The sequence below is a fragment of the Gymnoscopelus microlampas genome (assembly GCF_963454915.1).
Source record: "Gymnoscopelus microlampas genome assembly, chromosome: 14".
NCBI classification, from domain to species: domain Eukaryota; kingdom Metazoa; phylum Chordata; class Actinopteri; order Myctophiformes; family Myctophidae; genus Gymnoscopelus; species Gymnoscopelus microlampas.
The window spans coordinates 3,563,470-3,581,948 of NC_139951.1; the positions used below are offsets into that span (position 1 = coordinate 3,563,470).

At 40.7% G+C, this 18,479-nt stretch overlaps 1 protein-coding gene and 1 long non-coding RNA gene across 2 annotated transcripts in view; both read left to right on the forward strand.

The window, feature by feature from the left end:
- Positions 1-3,422: 3,422 nt before the first annotated feature.
- The window catches only part of LOC311060930 (myosin heavy chain, fast skeletal muscle-like), a 39,968-nt gene continuing 24,911 nt past the window's right edge, over positions 3,423-18,479 (forward strand). The window contains exons 1-12 of the mRNA XM_084079331.1: positions 3,423-3,470; positions 4,239-4,280; positions 4,405-4,623; positions 4,715-4,858; positions 5,130-5,286; positions 5,380-5,407; positions 5,498-5,606; positions 5,730-5,822; positions 5,906-5,969; positions 6,125-6,223; positions 6,308-6,411; positions 6,961-7,099. Coding sequence (XP_083935457.1) covers positions 4,417-4,623; positions 4,715-4,858; positions 5,130-5,286; positions 5,380-5,407; positions 5,498-5,606; positions 5,730-5,822; positions 5,906-5,969; positions 6,125-6,223; positions 6,308-6,411; positions 6,961-7,099 — 1,144 coding nt within the window. The 5' untranslated portion in view covers positions 3,423-3,470; positions 4,239-4,280; positions 4,405-4,416. The remainder of the gene's footprint in view (positions 3,471-4,238; positions 4,281-4,404; positions 4,624-4,714; positions 4,859-5,129; positions 5,287-5,379; positions 5,408-5,497; positions 5,607-5,729; positions 5,823-5,905; positions 5,970-6,124; positions 6,224-6,307; positions 6,412-6,960; positions 7,100-18,479) is intronic.
- LOC311060931 lies at positions 13,456-16,539 on the forward strand. Its single transcript, XR_014602338.1, has 6 exons — positions 13,456-13,525; positions 13,646-13,740; positions 13,849-13,954; positions 14,163-14,432; positions 14,607-14,781; positions 15,582-16,539. It is a non-coding gene; the product is annotated as an uncharacterized lncRNA (long non-coding RNA).

Consider the following 18,479-nt stretch of genomic DNA (forward strand, 5'->3'; position numbering starts at 1 on the left):
TCCTAAACAACGGAGAGACTCGGAGTAGAGACACTGCTCCAGGCTGCTCTATGCGGAAAGGAGCCAGTTAAGGTCAACTGTAACCGTTGGGTAAACATTTATTGTTGATAAAACATGTAATGTCAGTACTCAGGTACAATGTTTTATACTGACACATGTAAAGGATTGTCTTCATTGTTTTCCCTCAGAAAAAAATGTAGAAGTTGATACATTTAAACAACATATTTTCACAATTCATAACTATAGTTTGAAAGAGTATGTATGGGTTACTATAAAGAATCATGACAGAACAAGCAAAACAAACCAATTAGAGCACAGACCATCCCATGTCTCCTCCGATACGCATAATTATCATCAAGGTCGCTTATTTTCACCCAACCGTGAGGAGTTTCCCAAGGAAGACGTGACGCATGTGTACTGTAGAATCAAGAAGAATCAAGAAGGTTTTAATCGTCACTGACTTATTAACTTAGTGTGTATGTTCTCACTCCTCCTAGTTCCACACCCAACTGAACAGGCCCCCTGGCCAACCTTGAGGACTGACTAGTGCAGAGATAACCCTCCCCACCTGCCTTCTTGCTAACATGGCCATTTATTTAGTTTGGCGTGCCAGGCCCAGCCATGGAGAATTTGAAACCCTATAGTCTCTGAGGTGGGGGCAGGAACTTTTCCCCTGTAGCAGCAGACCATCCTATAGCGAGATAAAGTAAACTCACTCGCACGCACGCACGCACGCACGCACACTGCTTGCCTAAGGTATAGTCCATCGTGACTGAGGATGACGTCTGCTACTATTTGTGGGTCCTTCGATGACTGTACAGTATAGTGCAATCAATGCGGTATGCATACTGTGGAGCAAGTGAAATCCTTACCCGGTGGGGCTGCTGACCCGGTGGGGCAGGTGCAGGCTTGGCCAACTTCCTTCCTCTGATTTGAAGCAGTCGACTTGCCAGTTGGACTCCTTGTTGGCAGAGTCCAGGCCAGGAAGAGCGATTTACAGTGGCATCCTCAAGGATGCACGCTTGATTGTTTAGGGGACGCACACGCACACACACACTTCTAGGGCATGGCTCTGTATAGAGTGTGTATGTGCATGCGTCGGTGCGTGCGTTGTTTCTTTACGCCGAGGTGCTGTGATTGCGTTGTTCCGGCAAGCCTGAAAGTCTTAGTAAAATCCTGTAGTGTGTGATCATCTGTGATGCGTCATTATTGTCTCCACCAGGCCCAAGGCATGGCCCAAACAATGTTTTGCCCCCTGTCCGTCCGTCCGTGTGTCCCTCCTTCTGTCTGGACGCTAGAGCAGAACCTCTGCTCCAATTTTTTCAGATCGGCCTTTTGTAAGCGCCACCAGGAGGCAGATTTATTTTTTTATATTGCGCTTACATATTTTCCCAAACATCACGCAAATTGTTACACAGTATCTCTATTGTCATGTGATCAAGATAGATTTCTCCAATTTTTCATATTCCATCCTGATTGGCTAAGATTGGCTTCCACAGTTTTCAGGAGTGGTCTGTTTTGAACAAAATGCCTCAAATCATGAACGCAGCGTGCGATTTCCGTCAAACTTTGCGTACACGTTCCCAGTAGATCAAGGAAGAAATGCCACCCTACATGTTTCAAATCAGCTTCATGGTGGCGCTTTAACAGGCCAATTTGCTTTTTCACCTACAGTATAACAGGACCGATCGGGCGTGAAACTTTGCATGCACACTCCCTAGAGGCCAAGGTAATACCTCTATCCAGCATTTTTCACATCAGCCTTTCATAGCGCCACCAGGAAGCCGACTTAATTAATTCAAATCTTAGCTTCTGGGTGTCCCTGGAAACAAAATATTTTGAGATGGGGGTCCGCTGCCAAATACATTTTCTATTTGGGGGTCCTTGACATGAAAAAGTTTGAGAACCATTAATGCACTAGGCAGAGGAAAAAATGCGACCCTTTTCCCATTGGCTGTAAAAGCACCCCCAGCAGACCGATTTTTGCAAAACAAATCATGAACGCAGTGCCCGATTGCCGTGAAAGGCAGAGGAAGAAATGGCACCCTTTTCACATTGGCCTATAATAGAGCCACCAGGAGGCCACAATAACCTACCTGACCTGGCGGAGACCTTTGCTCCGAGGAGCACTTTTTCTAGTTATTATTATTATTGAGTCCCATTGACATTCAAGATATATTTTACATGGGAGCCCTGTTAGTAGCAGCAGTACAAAAAGTTGAAACTTCACGACATCGTGTGTGCATGTTAGATAATCCTGTAAAATAATCTGATGATTTTCCTGTAGTGTGTGCACCTGATTCGGATGAGGCAACAAGATTTACAAGTGCTTTAAGATTTTAAAACTCATATCTGGGACCAGCTTAAAGAGGTAGCTCACCCACATTTCTTTTTCGTTTTTGTCGCATTCCTGATCCGTTGACCAATATTCCAATATTTACAATTATTTAAAGTAAATAGGAGGCCAATATTAACAAGAGCAATGCTATATTTAAAGTATTTGCTTATAACCTGAACAGTAGTAGTCCTCCCAGTGATTACACAGAGTTGTTTTGGAGTTTATATTTTTTTTTAAATCGTTTTGCCTTGGCCTCCTATTTACTTCAATTAATTAAACATTTGGAATATTGGATCAGAGTTTTTTGGGTTAACTACCCCTTGATGGTATCAGCTGTATCAGCTGTGTGAGAGAGGCTGTGTGTACAATTACTGTATACATTGCAGTCTGCTAATGAATGCATTTATGGTGAAATGCAATGCTGAAATGAAATATGAAGAGTACAAGGAATGGAAATAACGTTAAGTGGACACTTTTTTATGGTCAGGTCAAGGATTAAGTGACACTGACTATACACCTACAGTGAAGCCTGTCCCGTTAAGCCAGTGCCAGACTATTTGTTGGAGCTGTTAACAACTCATAAACATCTGAACTGTGACCCTGACTACATCAACCTCAAATCCCCCCCAAAACTAACTAAAGCTGTCAAATTGAGTGAAGTGTCCTCCTTAAATGGAGTGGAATGGAAGTATGAAGTAGCATACAATGTAAATACTCAAGGAAAATAGTACAGTATTTGAGTATTTACTTTCCTCACTGAATATTAACATGTTCCAAATAATGTATCTGACAAGACCTGCTGTAATGATTTTACCAAATGAAGACACCCAGCACCCCACCACCCTGCCAATTATACTATTTTTGTACCGTAGCCACTGGCATGGTCATAAACCACATAAATCAAGCAACATTACCAAGTATCATGTGAGTGTTGGAAGTATCATTTTACAAGATTATGAATAGATTTGAAATGTTTGTATTGGTTTGTTTGTTTTTCTGGAGAAATTATAGGACCTTGAAAGGCAACTGCTACTTTTACTTTCTGCATAGCATGCAATGAACACCTAATATAAGCCATGCTGAGATGGTTGACACGTACCCATTGCAGAGGAGTTCAGAGTTCCATTTAGTGGTGAGTGAGACTTCATCTGTCCTTCATAGTCCTATAAATATTTTAGAGATGTTAGTTATTCATAGTCGTATAAATACATCATGTTAGCTATTCATTTCTAAAATGACTCCGTACATAGTGCCACATAGCGTCACACATTGAATAATGAGTGGACAGAATTTGTGTTATATTGAACAATTTCAATTATTGATTGTGTATTATTTTATTTATAGTGATCTGGTTTAGGCCAGATTGGAATTTACTTTTGTTCATTTATTTTTATTTAGACATTTCAATTATGTTATGATTATTTAAATAATAATTGACATAGTATGTGTTTTTACCAGATACTTTCTTAATCTTAACAAAGTAATTATTTGGAAAGGTAGCCTACTTTTACATCTACTACGATATTTGTACTTGAGTACTGTTTGGCTAGTCTGTCCACCTTTGAATGTAACCTTAATTCATACAATGGAATTGAAATGTAAGAAAGAAATCTAGCATTGCTTCAGTACACATAAAACAAAACAAGAAACATGGCTGTAATGAATAAAGATTACTTGGTGAAATTAAGAATAAGCAAAAAACAAACAAACAAATACAAATGGCAACTATCATTTCATTTCATTGCATGTAAATAATATTGAAATGAATCAATCTTTTCTGATGTGGAACTGATGAGAAATGTAGGATTCTTAATTATAATCCAGTCTAATTCATGATTGTAAATTGTATGAAATCATCAACTCATGTTAATGTCAACATGATGTGTTCTTTCACTCTTAGGGGTTGCACTCAAGATTCTACTGCTACTGGTAGGAGGGAAAAGTGAGTATTCATAATCTTTCTAATAAACCTACAATAAGCTATAACCATAAGAATAGTCCTACAATGATCTGCTCAGATCTCAAGTCAGCAAAGGCATCAACACCATCTATTTGTCTGTCTACAGAAAGCCGCCACCATGAGTACCGACGCAGAGATGGAGCAGTATGGCAAGGCCGCCATTTATCTCCGTAAGCCAGAGAGGGAGAGAATGGAGGCTCAAGCTATGCCCTTTGATGCCAAAACGGCAGCATATGTGGCTGATGCTAAGGAGCTGTACCTCAAGTGTAAAATTATAAAGAAGGACGGTGACAAAGTCACTGTGGAAACGCTCTTGGATAAAGTGGTAAGTAGAGGTGTATCTAAAATCAAATAGTGGAACAGTACAACTGTAATCACAATACATTCTGGAGTTGTGCTTTTTTTTTCTTTTTTAGGAAAGAACTGTAAAGGAGGCTGATGTCACCCCTATGAACCCTCCCAAGTATGACAAAATTGAGGACATGGCCATGATGACCCACCTCAGTGAAGCCACTGTCCTGTATAACCTCAAAGAGCGTTATGCAGCATGGATGATCTATGTAAGGTTTTCTACATGCTGAGAACAGTACAGTATTGCACCTGTCGATAGCAAAGAAAGAAAATACAGTGTACAAGTTGATCGAGTTGATCAAGTGAAAACCATAGAAACATTAATGCAAACAAACTCTTCTGAAGTTAACTTGCTCATTAGTTGATGCCACTTGAAACTCGTGACTGTAATACCAGCTCTAGTGATCCGTTGTCCCAGATATGTGGCATGCTTAGTGCTATGTTGTATGATGTTAATGTTCTCTCTCTCCTCCCCTTCAGACCTACTCTGGCTTGTTTTGTGCAACTGTGAACCCCTACAAGTGGCTCCCAGTGTACGACCAGGACGTTGTAAATGCCTACAGAGGCAAGAAGCGTATTGAGGCTCCACCCCACATCTTCTCTGTCTCTGACAACGCCTATCAGTTCATGCTGATGGGTACGTACTACTCAGGACAATGTAAAAACAATAACATAACTATAATGGTTTTGTGGTGTATCCATGACTAAAAGTTTGCTTTACATTTTACAGATAAAGAGAACCAGTCTGTCCTGATCACGTAAGTTTCCCATCTACTAGGCTTTAAAAAAATAACATTGTACACCAATTCACTAACTGCATTTCTCTGAATATGTGTATTTATAACCAGTGGAGAATCCGGTGCTGGAAAGACTGTGAACACCAAGCGTGTCATCCAGTACTTTGCAACAGCTAGTTCTGGTGGAGAGAAATCGGCGGCCGATAGTGGTAAAATCAAGGTATATGTACAAGTTATTAACTTCAACAAATACATGTTTTTGAACATAAAGCATTTGTATGCAATATAGCAATTCAATTTAAAAGAATTCTGACCAAATTTTCAATTGTCTAAAACATTCTAGGGGTCACTGGAGGATCAGATTATTGCAGCCAATCCCTTGCTGGAGTCCTATGGTAATGCCAAGACTGTGAGGAATGACAACTCCTCTCGCTTTGTAAGTATAAATAATGACACTTTATGAGAAAACCTGCAATAATTCCACAGTGTAGATGCAACTAATTGTGCTATATCAAACAGGGTAAATTCATCAGAATCCATTTCGGCACAACGGGTAAACTGGCCAGTGCTGATATTGAGACATGTAAGTATGAAGTTCACAGATGATAAATTATACATGCCTTCATTTGAGGATTACATTCTGAGTTATGATAACCCATATAGATTATTATTATTATTGTTGTTGTTGTTGTTGTTGTTATTATTATCATTATTATGAGTTATGTGCAACCCATATAGATCTGCTGGAGAAGTCCAGAGTGACCTACCAGCTTGCTGCAGAGAGAGGTTACCACATCTTTTTCCAGATGATGACCAACCACAAACCTGAGATTATTGGTAAGTGGAATTACTGATGATGCAGCGAGCAACATAAATGAATGAATAAAAACACATTTTCACCCTTTTTTAATCCCTTTTAAGAAATGTGTCTGATCAGCTCCAACCCCTACGACTTCCCGTTGATCAGCATGGGTGTGATCACTGTGGCCAGCATTGATGACAAAGTGGAGCTGGACGCTACTGATGTCAGTGAACATTTTTGTTTCTTTCTAATACTCACTATAGTGTGAACTGCAGTCAGTTGCTCTGCAAAATGTATTTTATAAAGCAGTGGTCTCAAAGTTTTCAGGCCGTGACCCCCCAAACTAATCCTATTCGAACTGGGGACCCCCCCATCCTGACAAGCACTTGGAAATGTAGCAGTGGAGGCATTACATTTAGTTTGACTCGGTTCCACAGATAAATATTGTGCCGATCTACAGTACATGTTTTAATTTTTTTTACCTCTTTCTTAGGTAATATTCGACAATTTGGCCAATGTTTGACAATTTGAATAGTATAGTTTGTTGATTACTTTTGATGCAGTAATGGTCTTATTTGTTTTATTTCAACGTACTTATTGTATAGGTCTTAAAAGTCCTTAAATTGTCACTTTAGAAATGTGCAGATACCATGTATATACACTTATACTGTATGTTGGTTTGTTAACTGTTGAGTTGTACACAGTTCTAAATTATGTCTGCAATAATGCTTAATCTCAATCTTTTGAATACATCTCTGCTTATTGACATCAGGATGCTATTGACGTCCTGGGCTTCAACGCTGAGGAAAAACAGATGATCTACAAGTTCACCGGTGCAGTGATGCATCATGGTGTCATGAAGTTCAAACAGAAGCAGCGTGAAGAACAGGCAGAACCTGACGGCACGGAGGGTGAGCTAATCTTTATTATTATTATTATTATTACTATTACTATTATTATGTATCATTAACACGGAGGGTTAGCTGCATCTACTAGCTGTATTTACTTACATTCTAAATGGACCAAGCTAAATATATTTTCAATATATTTCCATTATTATTATTGTTTCCGCCAGGCCGAAAGGCATGGTGAGAGAGTATGTTTTGCCCCTGTCCGTCCGTCCGTGTGTGTGTGTCCGTCCGTCCGTGTGTTCGTCTGTGAACAGCTAATCTCCGGCACCGTTGGCTTGATCGCAGCGAAACTGTGCACACACACTCCCTGGATGCCAATTCAGAACCTCTGCCTCAAATGTTTCACATGGGCCTGTTATAGCGCCACCAGGAGGCCGATTTGTGCAAAACATATTTTTTGACAGTACTCCTACAGATTTTGTCCAAAAAACACGGAAATCGGTACACATTATCTCTATAGTCATTAAACAAAACCAAATCATATTCCATCTTGATTGGCTAAAAATGGCTTCCAAAGTTTGCAGGATTGCTCCGTTTTGAACTAAATGCCTCAAATCATGAACACGGCATGCAATTTCCTTGAAATTGTGCACGCATATTTCCACTATGCCGGGGAAGAAATGGCACTTGAAAATGTTCAAATCAGCCTCATGGTGGCGCTATAACAGGCCGATTCGTGTTTTTACCTATAACTGCACCGATCTGTGTAAAACTTTGTAAGCGCACTCCCTAGAGGTCAAGGAAAAACCTTTGCCCTGCATTTTTCACATCTGCCTTTTATAGCGCCACCAGGAGGCCGACTTATGTAAAACACATTTTTTGCTATTAAGCCTAAATATTTTATGCAAATTTCACGCAAATCGGTACACATGATCTCTATAGTCATGTGATCAAGACGGATGTGTTTGATTTTTCATATTCCATCCTGATTGACATCTAAAGTTTGCAGTAGTGGCTTGTTTTGAACAAAATGCCGCAAATCATGAAAGCAGCATCCGATTGCGGCCAAACTTTGCACGCACAATCACACTATGTTGAGGAGCGCTATAACATTGGCCTGTTATAGCGCAGGTCTAATTTAGCAAAACACATTTTTTGAACAAAATGCCTCAAATCATGAATGCAGTGTCCGATTGCCGTGCAAGGCCTTTTCACATTGGCCTATTATAGCGCCACCAGGAGGCCACAATAACCTACCTGACCTGGCGGAGACCTGTGCTCCGAGGAGCACTTTTTCTATTTTTTTTTTTTCTATTTACCGTTTACGGTGGCACGGTGGCGCAGTCGGTAGCGCAGTCGGTTGCGATGTCGCCTCACAGCGAGAAGGTCCTGGGTTCGATTCCCACTGTGGGCGCTGGGGGCATGTTCTCTCCTCGTCCAACACGGTCTCACTCCGAAAACGTAGCCGGTTGCCTTTTTGTCAGAACCCCGCGACGGAGCCGAATGCCGTCGCTGGACGCCAGCGACGTAATTATGTGCCTTCCACGGTCACTCATAGACATTCATTGAGGTCCAAAGACGACACATTGCGCCGTCACAGGCGGGCCATTGATAATGCATTGGCATTTCAAAACGTGCGCTAAGAAGCTTGTTTGAAATGCACCAGACCACACGCCACCACCCACAAAAACCTGTAAATATTCTGAGTATTTACATACTAGTTTGGTCATTTTTCGATGAGTATTTGTTGAGAACGACACTTTTATTTAACTTTTGTATACCCGTGACGTCACGTCAGATTACTTCCGTATGACTTGATTGACAGTAGTAAAGATCCGATCAAAACTATTTATTTTAATCTAATAGATCTATATAAATGATCTGCTTGTCCACTAATCAATTATTCTGGCACTTAAATGCCTAATGTATGAACAATTCTAGCAATAAATAATTATTTGTAATTTCTTGATTCCTAGCACTCATAAAATCCCGCCTACTGCATCCGGATGTTCACCACGTCCACATACATGAAAACAAACATAACGTTTCCGTATCCGTTCTGAACCGGAAATGTGGTTATAGGCACATTTCACGTTCTGTAAAGGTTCTGGCCTTCTTTTAAAGCTTTTTGAAACAAATAGCAGCAGTCTTTTGCAGTCGCTTAGGAACAAATAGCAGCATTTATTTTTTCTCAAAACGATTTCATGTTTTTTGTAACATTTAGGACGTAAACAATCATATTGAGGGGCAGTTGTGCAGCAAAAACGTCATTACCAGTGTTGCCAGATTCTGTGAGAGAAACAAGCAACCACTGGTCTAGGAAAACAAGCCCAAAAGAAGCAACTATGGGCCACATGACTCATGAGCACTTCAAACATATACGTCAGCTGCTTGAAAATAGTAGATCTACAAGCTCACAACGTGTCGTGATGCGACGCGTTGTGAGCTTGTAGATCTGCTATTTTCAAATTCATTTTTTGGGGAAATTATAATAAGCATACCTGGCAACACTGGTATGCATATGTGCGTCTATGCCTCCCATGATGCATTGCATTGTTTTTCAACTACATCGCGGTAAGTGAAGTCTTGTTACTTTTTCATTTATTTAATAGAAACACATGTTAAATCTGCACCCCCACCACCACTAAATCATAGAACCACAACACAGGGTTGTTGCTAACATGTTAGGGTGTGTACAGTAGCAAGTTGGTTGGTCTGTATAAGTTTAAAACTGTTTTACAGTGGACATATCCCTAAGCTAACAAGCCATAACAAACAAACACAACAACATGAGCTCGGCTATTTGTGTGTGTCCCTCTTCATTTGTGTGTAGTTATGTATTCTATATGCCATGTTTGTTTGCACAACACTAAAGGCAAAACGAAATGTAATCATTGTTTGTGTTTCCCATTCTGAGTGTACAAATGGATGTTTTATTATGAATAGAATACAAAAGGATCCTATTGAGCCATAGTGCTTTCTTGTGGTTTAAATCCTATAGAACTTTACTGTCCTGTACTGCTAATAAAGTATTAAATCAATTAATCAATCAGTACTAGTAGTACAGTCAAATGTTATGCTAAAATATGAACACAATAAGCCCCAGGGGCTTGTTTACATTTTGGTCCATTGTACTCAATTGAACAGTCATATTATATATACCATACAGAGGTGCAATGCAAAACATGTTGGGATAAAGGTCAGTTGAATAAGAGAAGATGGGTGGGGGCGGGGGGCAGAGGATTCAACTATAAAGCTGGTACCAGGAGTTAAATAAAGATTTTTTTAAAACAGGAACTATTTAATCACTTAATTTAAATGTATTATGATGTTAATGTTGTTGTTGTTTGGATATTCGAAAGTAGCTGATCAAAAAGCTCACAAAGCATTGCGATGTGACGTGTTGTGAGCTTATGGATCTATTTCTTAAAACTGATATGTTACATATTAATTTGGGGCGCTTCACATGAAAAGCCAGAACCAGAACCACTGCCATAGTCCATATTCACACGGCGGCCATTTTGGAATTTAACATTGCGTTGCTGTGGCAACTGGGGTGGCATTTCATTGGCAATATGGCCGCTGTGTGGATATGGTCTATAAGGGTCTATTCCAGGGGTCTTCAACAGGGGGTCCTTAGAGCTACTATAGGGGGGTCCGCCAAATCTTTGTGTGATAGGATTTTTTTTTACATTAACCACTTGAACCCTATAATTCCTTTTCTGAGGGGAACATTAGCCGAAAATAGCAGATCTACAAGCTCTCAACGCCTCGCGCTTGAGAGCTTGTAGATCGGCTATTTTTTGGCAAAGAGGCTATATGTATAGAGGGGGAAAAAGCAGACAAAGTAAACCAAAAAAGTTTAATCTGAAACACAATTTTATACAATATAGAGGGGGTCCCTGCTTCATCTCTCTCTCAGCTAGGGGGTCCTTGGCCTGAAAACGTTGAAGACCCCTGTTCTATTCGGTTCTGTACACTCTCAGAGTTTATCTCAGGATTTCAGTGTATGCAGCTATTAAAGGTATCGTGATGTGTTTTTGGGCAAGTATAAGATTCTGTATATCTGGTTTAGGGCTGTTTCTCCTTTTGTTCATTGTAATTCTGAATATGTTGCTTTCTCTTACAGATCCTTCCAACCAAACTCTCCTAAACAAACAAACAAACAAACAAACAACCCAAAAGGCACTTTTAAGAGCCACTCTCTCTCTCTCTCGCACTCTCTCTCTCCCCCCCCCCCCCCCCACACCTTTCTCTTAGTGTGTGTGTGTGTGTGTGTGTGTGTGTGTGTGTGTGTGTGTGTGTGTGTGTGTGTGTGTGTGTGTGTGTGTGTGTGTGTGTGTGTTTACCCTTGTTTGTCTTATCATTGTCTTTGTCTGTTATTTGTTGTTACCCGTCACCATGAGTGATCCAAAAGCCATGGTTACGGAACTTGAAAGGAGTTTAAATGCCGCAAAAGCGGCAGCTGTGGCCAGAAGTCTAAATGCCTTGATTCCTCCAGAGTCACAATGGAGAGCACCACCAACTCCAGCGAAGAAGGCAAAGGCACCTGGACCAACCGTAAGGTGGAAAAAGAGAGACAGCAATAGAAATGTCATCCCTGCCAGGATCAACCAGAAATCAGGGTCAGTATTGTTATACCATTAACTCATTTAGACCTGAGGCCGATTATAAAATCCACTTTAAAATTTCAAAAGCTTTTGCGATCCACCCATCTGACCACTAAACCCGGCAGCCTATCTCAGCTGCCATGTTCAGTGGTCATATGTGTGGATCGCATACATTTTCAGAGCATGTGAAGTGTCCACTTGACTTTGGGCAAGACACTGAACCCCTAACTGCTCCTGATGAGCAGATTGGTGCCTTGCTTTGCCGTCTGTGTTGATGTGTGTGAATGTAATAAACATTGAAAATCACTGTGGATATAACAACATTTAACTTGATAAGGCTTCCTTTAAAAAAGATGTCCTGAGTGCCTTGCCAATGGACAGCTAGACATTTTTTTAAATCAACCTACAGCAATCATTCCTATTTGATTGCATATTCATAGGCGACTGAACTGTCCACGTTATGGTTTGGGAAAAGTCTAATAGTCCTCATGATAATAACCAGGCTGACACTAGTGTTACAGCAAATAGGATAGTGTAGTTATATAGTTAGCACACTAATGCTGAGGTCTCCTTTGCTCCAAATGCCGTTGGTGTGTATTTCATTAGTGCAAAGCAATATGTTCATGATATATTCTAATAATCTGTCAATGAGTTTGAATGTTAATTATATGTTTGTATTGCACATTTACCAGAATAAATGTGCAACTAACCTTTTCACAGCCATTATTATACTTTTTATATTGTAAATGTAAAACATAACCTAATGTTGTTTTTCAATATCCCATACTATCTTAACAGAGCGTTTCATACAAGAGCTCCAGCACTCCCTGAGCGTTGCATCGGCTGACATCGAGGAAGCACCAACCCCAGCTCCTCTCCAGGCTTCCTCCGACTGGAGTACGCGGAACCACTCTCTTTTAGAGAGATGGCGGGCAGAGAGACCCTGGCTGATTAACCGCGTTGCAGCGAGGGCACATGTAGGCACACACATGTGCCAACAGTGTGCCATCAGTCCAGCTGCTGTCTGCTGTCATGGCTGTGAACCACGGCCATTCCTGTGTGCCGAATGTGACATCAAAACGCACACAGACACTAGAAACGTGATGCACAACAGGGATGCCATGAATGCAGGGTTCTTCCAGCCTTTGCCTCCAACCACCTGCATTGTAGATGAGGCTCATTGCCGTTGTGGTAAGTTCTTGTTTGTGAGTACACCATATCATATCCTCTCTGACTCATTAATCTCATTACTTTGACCACTAAACAATGCATTTTTTTGTCCTGTCTTACGGTCATGGAATCTTTTTAACCTTTCTCACTCTTCTTTCAGTCTCTTCAAGTGGTTCCAGCAATCGTAATGTTCTATTTCCTATTGGACACAAATGATCTTTTTCAGAGTGCTTTGTACCTGTGCGGATACCTGCAAATATCTGTGGTTGTGCATCGGAGGCATTGAGGGTCAACCCAGGAAAGGCTGTTGCTGTGATCACAATGGATGGTAAGGATTTTTTTTTTTTTTTAAAGCATCTTAAAAATATATTTTTACTTGGTATTTTTACTTACCCACAAGGCTTGTCATAGGTGTATTTATGAAATCAAACGTATGCCTATTGACTAATTTATGCCATGCTAGGTTTTACATTACAGTGTGCGTGTCTTTGATTTTCTAGGGCGATATGATCTCAGCATGCCTGACCTGAGTTGCGAGTCATGCCAAGCCACTTGGACTGCTGGAGTGGACGATCTCATTTGCAGTAACTGCTGGCCTGCTACACTTAATTTCGCAACAGTTTATGCCACAGAGATGGCTGCACCAGGACTGTCCTGCCAGGCATTTTTAAGAATGCTTGATCAGCGAACTGTTCACTTTGGCCGTGTGAGTATTTAATTTAGTTAGCCAACAGTATATATTTTTTCTTTTTGTCATGTGCATTGAATTTGTTTCTTATTTATTGCCTGCCCATTATAAACTGTTGATATCCTTATTTTGAAATAGACAGGGAAGATCTCAACAGATGCCTTCCAGAAGAGCTACTTTCAGTGGGAAGTTGTACAGTTTGAGCCACATCGCTGTCTCGCCAATATCAGAAGGTAATGATATCAGTGATGTTCTTTAAGATTTTTAATATTACATGTGGCAGTATTTTACGTGTATGAGACAACATTTGTTTTCTTGTCTTTGATTCTTTGTCATTGTAGGCCGTTAAAGGTCTTCAAAGCCAACAGCAGAACCTGGAATCCCTAAAGGTGGAATTAGCAGTGTCAGAGAGCCAGTTGGAGGATTGGGTGAAGGAGTGGGCAGAAGGTGAGGAATTGATTATTGTTAATGCACATATTATTTGCTCACAGCTTTAAAAGTTATAAGTCAAAACTTAAAATCGAACGGGTAACCAGTGAAGACAGCTAAGATGGGGGTGATATGGTCACGTTACCTGGAGTTCACTGACATTGGGTTCCTAATCCTTGTGTCTTATACTGTGGTTTTGTACCCACCTATTTCCTCTCTTCTGCAGCACCAACAACTACTGCTGATGAGCCTGATGCCTTGGCCAATAGGATAGAGATGCTGGTGCTTGGGCTCAAAAGGAGGTCTCAGCGTCTGCATAAAGACACTGACGGAACAAAAGCTCGTGCCAGGATCCTTCGACAGATGAGGAAGGAGAAGGAGATCCTAGCTTCTGTTGTAGAACAGTACAACAGGTTGGTTCCTAGCGCAGAACACCTGAGCATGGAAACCATCATATCTGTTGATACAGCATGGCCATGGCAGCTTCATCACAGTGGTATGTACACTAGTCTGTTGACTGCTTCCAACAAATCTGACCCATAATTCCACATAATATACACACTTGCTTGTTGAGTTTGGGAGAGGCAACTTTGAGTGGTGTGTTTACAAGTGTCTAAGTGGCTAACACTGCTCATTTTCCCTGTGAATCTTTGTCATAAATGCATTCCAGATTCTGTCGATCTCAGAACAAAGAGACGGGCGTTATGACGTCATCATGGCAGGAAGGCGACTCACAGAGGAGAAGAAAATCCTGGTGACTGAGATGGAACATCACTGGAAAAGTCTTTCAGCGTATGACCATGACCTGAAGGAGCTGTCGTGCAGTTTTTCTTCTGGGCCAATGAGTATGTATTTGCAATAAATTATTTTTGTAACAACTGCTATGCATTCCATGTCTATAATTCATTATAAACATACTTCTAATATATTCTAATCTGCGTATAACACTGTATAATTATAATAATAAACACCCACAAAATAATCTTAATGCATTTTAACAGTTATCATAACACAAATAGCATTACATGATGACTTGGGGCTGATGCATATTCCACTTTTAGAGCCGAGTTTAAATCGGTTCGTTTCGGGTGTCACAACATCTCGGCAGCACCCTTCGAACCTCTGAATGACGTTGTTTGGACAGAGCCAAACCGATTTTAACTCTGCTCTAAAAGTGGAGTACGCATCGGCCCTTATAAGGTGACTTAAGGTCAAGTATTATAGGTCTCTATGATCTTGCATAGACAGTTATGACAGTATAATGGATTTTAACAAATATTATAATGCATTATAAGCGTGATTATAAAGCATTACTACTATGAGAATTAAGATGGGATTCTTAGGAAGTGTCATCATACAATGGTTTATGATTGCAGTTATGATTGCTTATAACTGTAACTATAGTTTTAGAAGCTTACTCCAATTAATTTTACATGGCCTTATACGTCATTATACAAATCTCTAATGTGTTATTGTTATTGTTATAAGGCATTATTCATGAGTGCTATACTTACAACTGTATAAGTATGTTTATAACACATTATAGGCATGGGATGCATAGCAAGTGTTACAATATTTCATGAATATAATACATACCACTGATGACTGTTACTAACACAGGTTTTGTCTTGTGTTCTACCCCAAGGCTCACCGTGGAAACTAAGTTTCGAGGGTCTGAAAGGACTGCAGTGCATAATCCTCCGTAAGCAGTGGGAAAACCGAAAAGGGATGATGCTGGCATGGGAACATTACATGCAAGTTGATGAACTGATGCAGAGAACGTCACCTTTTTGGACAACACAGATGATGCTGATGATGATGACAGTGACTCAGACATGTCTGAGGACGAATTGGAATAGGCAACCATTGCAGACCATTTCATTTGGCTCTCCTCTGGTCATGTCTATCTCGCTCTCTCTCAACCACTCCTACCTACAGGCCTTTTTTTACAGCCACACTGGACCACTTTGATGGACTACTTTCCCAATGTTGGATTACCACGATTTGTGTGGATTGTTCCCCTTTGCGGACTACTAAACTGCCCCTGGCAGGTAAATAAAACTTTCTGTCAGGTGGAGTTTGCTTTCAGGTTGCCCGACTGGGGACAGCAGGGCTGTGTTGTGTCAGATGGAGCATGGGGTAGGAGAAGGAGAGAGGAGGCCATTGACTCTGGCCCTCAGCAAGGAACACAATCCAACCATTTATGAAGAACGTATGAGGATGCAGAGAGCACGTCCCCTCTCCGCTGTTTGAGAGCGGACGCCAACGGAATCATCACAATATCTGCCTAAACACCTGAACGTGGCCAGAGCACTCTTTCTTCTGGTCTGTGGAATGTAAAATAAGAGCACTGTTTGCCTATAATGTGCTGTTCTCACTGTTGCTACACTTAAAAATATAAAATGGCAAGTGTGAACCCATAGTCATAGCTATGTATGTATTTTGCTTAAAGATTGAGGTATGACATTTGTTATCGCACAGCCCCAGAAAGTAAAAAATGAACGGTAATCAAAATGTTACGTATCATTCCATAATGACCTTTGGGAAAGTAGAACATGACCTGTCCTTGCCCGACAGGCAAATGCCTCTGACACCTTAGTGTCAACCCCTCAAATAAGATATATATTTCAAGAGCATGATATCATAGTAAACATCCATCTAAACCAGTGATATAGACGGATTTCCGCGCGACGTCATCACAGAGCAGAATGCGCAATCTGCGCATGCCTGGGGGAAAGGCGCGTTCGAAAATACAGCCCTGAGCGGCAGTGAGCGCACTGGCCAATACAAACTAATAGGCGAGTGTGCTCCGGTGCGTAATTTCCAAACGCACCCATAGGCTTACCCCCTCCTCTGCGCGGTCATATCCTCTCAATGTTTACAAACATGAAACCCGTCTATAGAACTGGAGTCCTGTGGGCCAAATGTGTAGTTTTCTTGTGGCCCTGGAACACATTCCATATACCCAAAATATATTTTGGATGGTTGGTTGTACAGGATGACAACGTTTTTTTGCTTTCCGTAACCGTTCACCAAAACTTGTTACATCAGCTTGCATGCTGACCACTGACCAGTGTTTTGTGCTATAGTACAAACGTATGTCGATTGCACAGTGTGTGCTGCAGGTAGGCCACTATATGACCATAATGGACATGGTTACATCCTGACTGCTTCATACATTTACGCATTTGATGTTTGAGAGGATAATGTCTGTGCCAGACCTTTTTAGTGCACAGGCTTAGAATTTGAGAAAATGGGAAGTATGCATTTGAATGTGTTCTGTGTGCGGGTCCCTTTGTGTCTTTGTGAGAACAGTAGCAGGGGCAGGTGAAATGCTTCTGAAGTGTTTGTATGTTTGTATGAATGGGTGAAGTGGTCCCTTTTCCTGTTAATACTTTTAACAGTACAGGCAGTACAGTACGTTTATGCTAATGTAATGACAAAAAAATAAAATAAAAAGGCCCAGGGGCTTCTTTTCCATTGTGCGAATGTGATCTGTGTTTTGCAGGGTACATGTTTGTATATATTGTATACTGTTTATTATTGATGGTACTTCTGGACCATATGAAGGTGTGATTCACACGGAAATGCTGTCTGATATATAGTTCTCTGCACCTTAATAAAAGGCAGTTAAACCTTCCTTGTTATTCCATTGCCTCCTCCTTATATTGGTCCTTCTGGAATGTATTCATCTCTATTGCTGTATCTGACAGTCCTTGTTGTGTATCTGTCATCTTGTAACTGCTGGCTGACTGTGCTGCCTCTGGGCAACTGACGTAATGATGTAACTGATGTAATGTGCCAATAACACTGATTCTGATTAAAAGATAGTTAAAGCTACTTATAGAACACCAGGAAATGCCTTCGTGTATTGTTTGTATTCTATGCAAGTAATACATTTTTCAGTAAATGTCCGTTGAATGTTCTTATGAAGCATTTTGTTCACAGAACATTTTTGTTCATACAAAACCGCAAGTCATGCTTTCATTCCCACTAGCTGAAGGACAAAATGTGTGGACATTCAAGGTGGAGAGTTGGGACATTTCTGGAGCACAATAAACATATTTTATGTGAATCATTGTAGACCAGCCTATTACCACATGATGCCAAAATATTACATTTAAAGGTGATTACTGGCTTTAGCTGGCAGTGGGAATATACTACAACAATACATTCCATGAATCTGTAATAGTACAGTGTAATAGTATAGTAGCACTCATAAGCAGATTATAATGCATTATAACTATGCTTATAAGACAGGGGTCTTATAAAGGGGCCCGGGACCCCTAGTGTGTCCTCAGAGTTACTCCAGGGGGTCCGGCAAATCTTTGTGATAGGATCTTTTTTTTTTACATTAATAACCTGAACCCTAGCATCTCTATTCTTATGAACATTAGCTGAAAATAGCAGATCTACATGCTCACAACGCCTCACGCTGCAAGGCGTTGTGAGCTTGTAGATCGGCTATTTTCGGCAAAGTGGTTTGGTGTCGAGGGCAAAAGAAGCAAATCAAGTACCAAGTATTGAATGTTTAAGTGGTTAA